Source organism: Engraulis encrasicolus, chromosome 12, assembly GCF_034702125.1.
Source record: "Engraulis encrasicolus isolate BLACKSEA-1 chromosome 12, IST_EnEncr_1.0, whole genome shotgun sequence".
Lineage (NCBI taxonomy): Eukaryota > Metazoa > Chordata > Actinopteri > Clupeiformes > Engraulidae > Engraulis > Engraulis encrasicolus.
The window spans coordinates 50051762-50059261 of record NC_085868.1 but is presented as its reverse complement, the minus strand read 5'-3'; the positions used below and the strand labels follow the sequence as shown (position 1 = coordinate 50059261).

The window sequence follows — 7500 nt, the reverse complement described above, 5'->3', positions numbered from 1 at the left end:
TAGAGGGCATTTCCTGATGTGACCGCACCCTTGTGTGCCCCGCACCCTTGGGGGCCCCTATTTTCAGAAATGTAAAAAAAATACATGTTTTTTAAAATTTCTGAAATAGGGACCGACGAGTACAAGGGTGCGGGGCCCACCGGTGAGTCAGTTCTGCGCTGCTAATTATTAATTATTATTATTATTAATTAATGCGGGGGGCCCTATAAGCCAAAAGTGCCAAGGCCCTGTTTCTCCCCCAGTCCAGCCCGGGCCAAGCACCTCATTATACAGCGTTTACACCAGACACCACCTACGCTGCCCGAGTAGCCGAGGTCTTTGCTGCCGGCGAATTTGCTTCGACCCTCCATAGAGAAATAATGACTTCCATCGCTCCGGTAGGAAAAGTCACTTTTGATGTACCGGCAGCGTTAGAAAAACGCCCTCATTCTGAAGTCCTGTCCTATCTTATGGTAGAATGCTAACTTCCTATTAAATAAACAATGTGTATGATTACATCTCTTACTGTATGTGTACATCAGAAATTACCCAAGCTACCCGATTAGCCGAGAGCGTTGAAGACGTTTTGCAATGTATTTGCTTTATTCGCTTTGGATGTGGCATTGACTTGTTTTGATTTAGTTAATCACATGACGGCTCTGTCTCGTCAGCCTGGGACATTCGGAGGTATGAACATTCCAATTGGGTTTTTCAGCCGAAGCGTGTCATAGCTCATTACCATAATATTAGCTTGACTTTAATATCTGAAATTCGCTCTGGTTGCCCAGGTCGCTTTGCTCCCGGCGAATTCACTTCGGTCCCCTTATTCATCTATGTAGAGAGAAATAATGACTTCCGTCGCTCCGGTCGCGTAGGTCGCTTTTGATGTACCCGCAGCATTACAGAGAAGCTCTCACTCTGAAGTCCTGTCCTATCTTATGGTAGAATGCTAACTTCCTATTAAAGTAGCAATTCATCTCTACCAACTATCCAACTATCTCTACCTCTCACACCTATCTCTACCTTTCTCCTTTACAGAGGCAGCTGATCTGCCAAATCCCATCCCCCACCATCTGTGCCTGCTATCTGACTTGCCTATGCCTGCTGATCAACACCCCACACACACACACACACACACACACACACACACACACACACACACACACACACACACACACACACACACACACACACACACACACACACACACACACACACACACACACACACACACACACACACACACCCTTACTGCACTGAGAGACTCTTAATAGGTGAATGTTTAATATGTGTAAATGAATTTGTATGTGTGTATGCTACTAGACACCTGAATTTCCTTTGGGATTAATACATTTTACTCTACTCTACATACTAAAAACTTTAAAGCCTTTAAAGGTGAGACCTTGTTAAATATGTCAAAATATGTCAAAAAACGGTTGCTTTTTCATTCTCAGTTAAGTTAAGTTAAAATTTGCTTACTAGATAGGGGCTACAGTTTACAATGGGCATGCAGAGTGAGTATAGAAAGGTTTTTGTGTACTACTGTATGTAAAATGCAGCTATTATATTGACTGACTCTGTGGTTAAAAGGAAAACTTGTATATGGAAATATATATCACACAGAGAAATGGAGGAGAGACAGCACATGGTATGTAAACTTTGAAGACAGACAGGGCCCTTATCGTACACAATTCAGTGTTGCATACTGACTGCATTGTATCGACTGTGTGATGTTACAGCAGTGTTGCATACTGACTGCATTGTATCGACTGTGTGATGTTACAGCAGTGTTGCGTACTGACTGCATTGTATCGACTGTGTGATGTTACAGCAGTGTATGGTAATTAAGGCTTTTCATCGTGACTGGTACAGCCGCTGAACAGCACTAGAGCCAGTGGTCCACTGGTGCAACCAGGGAAGCTGACAAGCAGAGACAAAGGGGTCAGCTGTCCCAGGCCCCATGGAGCAGGGAGGGGGCCCAGAATTCGGTTCCCATTACATTGTATTTATTGGTTGGTGGGGCTGGGGCCTTTCACATGACAGTTTGTCCCGGGCCCAACCAAAGCAAAGCTGTCAGCGGCTCCTCGGGTGTAACGATGCGCATACTGAGGCTACGTGACAGGAAGAGAAATGATCCACATGATCCAACGAACAGAAGCGTTGGCAAGGTCTAACTCCTCTGGGATCGGGGACTGATCTGATCTGCATCTTTGATCAAGTTGGGCAGCCGAGAATGAGAACGTTCCAGATTCTTCAGAACCGCAGTCTGGTGCACAGTATCCCGTTTTAGAAACAAGGGGCTCGTGGGATTTGCAACTCTACGTATACAAATTTCATGACGACTCTTTTTTTCGAGAGCAATTATCTCACTGCAGATGTGTGGTGGGTGGACATACAATGACTGAAAAAAGGACGACATTTATTTAAACTGAGGTGATGGTCCCGGAAGTACCAGCCACTACCACCCAAAAGATTGTAAATGGCTTTGTACAAAAGCACCTGGCAGATGTAATGTACGGTAAAGTAAAATCTAATGTTTGCTAAAGTTTGCTGTCAAAGTGCAATCTATTGGAATCTGTGTATTCTCCAGAGCATTCCATTACATTACACTTACAGTACGGTAGCTGATGCTTTCATCCAAAAGCGCCTTGCAGTTATTTTAAGTCCAGGATATTGGTTACAGTCCCTGGAGCAGTATGAGGTTAGGTACCTTGCTTAAGGACACCATGAAGGCAGGGGTGCCGACAGAAATTTTAGGCCTCCTTAAGGGCCCCTGTCAGTGCTGTCAGTGCTTGGGCCCTTAAAATCTGTAACACCTTTTCTCCACTAGCGGCACCCATACATGGAGGGTGGTAGGGAGTAGAGTGGTGGGACTCGAACCTGCGACTCTCTGATCTAAAGCCCATCTCCTTTACCTTCAGACCACGGCCTCCCCAGAACACTTACCCATTCAGGACTACAGATAAGGGCTACAGTAACTGTAATGTCAATGTTCTGTTTCTCTTAGGCACTGTAATATGATGCACACACATACTGTCTGAGCAAACATGAAAAGCTGCAGTCAACAGCGAAAAAAGCATATTCACATTCACTCTGAACTTGAACATAATGCAGACTGGACAACTTAAATACAGGATTGAGGTTCAAGCTTTTTCCAAGGATAGCCATTCAAGAGAAATACAATATAGCATAATGTAATGGCCACCTATTTATCCATTTAACTAACATTTTGCTTTAAAAAAAATCACACTTCTCCAGCTGTCATTCATTTTGCATGTTCACTCTTCAGCAGCACGTGCTATGCAAATCGTGTAGCAATGTAGCAAACCACCCCACACACACACATGCACACGCACACGCACGCGCACACACACACACACACACACACACACTCACATTAACATACACAGACACACACACACACACACACACACACACACACACACACACACACACACACACACACAGACACACAGACACACACTAACACTCACATTAACATACACAGACACACACACACATGTACACACACACACACGCACGCACGCACGCACGCACGCACGCACGCACGCACGCACACACACACACACACACACACACACACACTCACACACAGCATTGTAGCACCAGCAGCAATGTACAGTACAGATGAAGGCACATTAGTAACCATCACGTCTGTCCTGTTCTCAGGCACTCAAGTATTTCTATACTGCGGCTATTTTTAGAAACAGAGGGTTTCTTTGTTGTCTGAAATACCAGGAAAATATAGATGCACACAGCTCTGCAAGTGGAGCACACCCACCCACACCCCAGCATTACATGTTGCAGTATTTAGGCTACTTAAGATAGCTGGCAATGTTATCCAGCACCCCAATCGAATCTCACGTCACGCACATCCAAAGACTGGTTTCGGGTGCAGGTTCAAAAAAGTTAATCCATAGGCAGTGATTAAAACCGCAGACTGATGATAATGATAATGTTATCCAGAGCAGCATACAATTTTATACCATTTTACTGAATTAGGTACCCTACGCTTACAGTACACTCATGGTTTTTTTTGTTATACAGGAATCAAATGGTGGTAGTAAATGCTCTACTACTGCCCTTGCCTCTTCCTCTCGTAGGGTTTAAATGCAACTTATTTCATATTTTTATGTGAGGCTAAGAAATTTAGGTATTTATAGGCTGAGGGCAACTTTCCCAACATGGGCTTAAGCATTCAGCAGGCGTTTTTTGCAGGTGCTTTACATCAATGGGCTAATCAGTAAAGGCTATCGTAGCGTTACGTACCTTTGGTGGTGAATCCCACTTTAAAGGGCGGAGTCTGGTGGTCAACGCCGGCCTCCCATTGGCCGCTCTTGTTGGGGCTCCAGGTGCTGACGCTGCACATATACTCGCCGACGTCCGACTCGCCCGTGTGCAGTAGGCGGAGCTTGAAGGTGAGCGGCTCCTCGTGCGTCATGGTGACCAGTCCGGCGTCCAGGCGTCGTCGGTGGCGCGGGCCGGGCTTCAGCGCTAGGGGTGTGCAAAAGGTATCGTCATGATGATCGCATCGCGACACTTACTGTCACGATATGCTGCATCAGTTCGTGGCAATGTATCTTGATCGCATGCTGCATCGATTCATGACAATATATTGCGTCAATTATTTTCACGATATACTGCATCGATTTATGACGATATTGGACTCCGATGAAGACGCATGTCGAAACGTTCTAAATGCACTGAAAAAACAGAAAATAGACATCCGTGTGGCACCAGATTCTTTTTCCTTTTTACTTATGATTTATTGCTGCTCTGGTTGCACCGGATTGTTCATTAACCGGTATAAGTGCGGAGTGCGAATCTCCTTTGTTTTACACATTGTAGCACATCGCAACTTAAACTTTGCAACTGAAACTTTGCCATTGATACCCACCGCCGTTGTAGTCCAGCCCACCATGATGTTGCTGCATCAATTCATCACAATCGACTATTTAATAATAATTAATTTTTCATTTGAAATATGTGAAAATCAATAAATGGACTGTTCCTTTAAACGTTGCCGTTGATACCCACCCCCGTTGTAGTCCAGCGAGCCCACCATGATGTTGCCGGGGGCGGCGGTGACCGGGTGTGCGGCGGCGGGCCGGTGGTGCCAGGAGATGGCGAAGCGCGAGAAGAGACGCAGGTGGGACACGTTGGTGACGCGGCACTCCAGCTCCGTGGGGTCTCCAGGGAGACGCGGCGTCGCAAGGGCAGCGAAGGCAACGCTGAAGCTCGTCTCTGTAGGGGGGAGAGGGGAGGGGAGAGGGGAGAGGGGTGAGGGGTGAGGGAGAATGCACAAATAAGATTAGNTTAAAGGTGAACAGTGCAGGAAATGGTCAAAAAAAGTACTGCAACTATGCTGCTCATTGAAACCGGGCTGCCTATTGCCGAATTTGATCCTTACATGGAAGTTTACTACAAAGTAAGTAATAAACAAATATTTCCTAGTATGGTCCAAGTAGAGTCATTTTTGCTGCTAAAAATGACTATTTTTGGAAATTCAAAATGGCGGACCATGGAGAAGATCCCCCTTTTCATGTATGAAAAGTGCAATTTTTCTAGTCATCATGAATAGCATGAATTCTGGAAATAAACAACTAAAAATCTCACACAGTGTCCCTTTAAATAAGATACGTTCAATACATATGACAGGGGGCAGCCGTGGCCTAGTGGTTAAAGAGCTAGTCATTCAATCTGGGGGTTGCAGGTTCGAATCCCCCCTGACCTCTCCCTACATCTCCGTGGCTGACGTGCCCTTGAGCAAGGCACCTAACCCCACATTGCTCCAGGGACTGTAACCAATACCCTGACAAATGATAATTGTATACAAATACTTAAGTCGCTTTGAAAAAAATAAAAGCGTCAGCTAAGTGAAATGTAATGTAATGACATAATGGTGTCATAACGCAGTCATGCATGTGCCATAAACATTATGTCAATGTCATAAACATTTTATGACTTCAAGTGACATTCGGTTATGGTATGGTAAAGACAGCCCTAACAATGTCAACTTTTCATGACCATAAAAGGTTTATGACATTTACATCATCTTTTTGACTCATCCATGACTGTGTCATGACACTATTATGACACTGTTATGTCATACGTATGACGCCGGGATCAAGTAAAGTGTTACCCAATGTAGATGATTATTGTCATGCAGGGATGTCATACAAATGTGGCTGAGTCACTAGAGTCCCATGTATATAGGGGACCCACACACAGTCTGATTTACAAAGTAACCGTATTAATTTATTTTCCTGTAGACTTGACTAAAATAAAAAATATCTTTCAACCCTCTTACTGAACAAATGCAGATTGATTTCTTCTCAGTGCTTCTTCTTCTTCCTGCAATGCATTTAGACAGCGCTAGCCTGAAAGTGTGTGTGTGTGTGTGGGTATAATCACCATTGCAAAGCTAATGAGTTTTGAGGCAATTAGCCATGATCGTCCTCATTCCAACTCATTCCAGTGTAATTACTTTTCCTGCCTTGACTATTTATGTGACCAAAAGGGAAAAAAATGTCTACATCCACATCAACATATATCACAGAACATTTCACAAGCCAAAACCACAGACCTCCTAGTATTTGTTGCAATCAATAGGATATGGAATACAAAACATGAAAAACCCCTAAAGCTATTGGCTAAGAGCACTGTGAGAACGGAATGCTCATTCATGCGTGTGGCGTTAGCTCTCATGGTTGTCATGTTTGTGGTCGAAGCCCGCGTCTCGCTGTCAAACAGACTATATACACTACCCCAGTGGTTCTCAAACTGTGGGCCAGGGCTCACTGGTGGGCCTTAAAAGTATTATAGGCCTTGAAATCCTTTATTATTTTCTAAAAAAAAAAAGTGTGTGTGTCGCTGTTAACTATTTGATTGTTGTTATTTATTAGTTTCATTCGTTTATTGGGTCAGAGTTGGGCCGCAAACAGTTGTGAACATTTCAAGTGGGCCCCAAGATGGGAAAGGTTGGGAAGGCCTACACTAGCCTATATCAATACCCTAAACCTATCCATTTAAACCACTGGGAAAATGGATGAAAATGGCATGTTCATGTTCACATGGTCGCGCTTGAAGCTTTGTGAGACTTGCTGTCAAGCAGACTATGTAACAATACTGCCCTACAAAGGCAAAATGTCGTAACTATGCCATTATTGAAACTCAGAAAAATGCCTTCAACGCCGTGGTATTACAGTAGGTTGTATATTGTAGCTACAATAAAAATTGAAATAGCAATATCTATAAAACGGGACACATTTGGATCATAAGGCTGAACCACTGAGTTGCTATACATGTCTGTATCAGCGTGTCTATGTGTGTGTGTGTTGTGACTGAGTGAATGTATGTATGTATCAGTATATTAGTTCTTATTGTACGTTGAGTGTATTTGTGTGTGTGTGAGTGGTGTGTGAGAGTGGGGTAATGTTAATGTCAATGTCCTATTTATATGTTGTTCTGTGTCAACCCTGTTATAGGCTTTTGGCAGAA

At 44.0% G+C, this 7500-nt stretch overlaps 1 protein-coding gene across 1 annotated transcript in view; it reads right to left on the bottom strand.

Annotated features, from left to right (window-relative positions):
* The window catches only part of ptgfrnb (prostaglandin F2 receptor inhibitor b), a 114096-nt gene that overhangs the window by 38297 nt on the left and 68299 nt on the right, over positions 1 to 7500 (bottom strand). The window contains exons 6-7 of the mRNA XM_063212408.1: positions 5038 to 5244; positions 4270 to 4494 (exon numbers count right to left, since the gene is read on the bottom strand). Coding sequence (XP_063068478.1) covers positions 4270 to 4494; positions 5038 to 5244 — 432 coding nt within the window. The remainder of the gene's footprint in view (positions 1 to 4269; positions 4495 to 5037; positions 5245 to 7500) is intronic.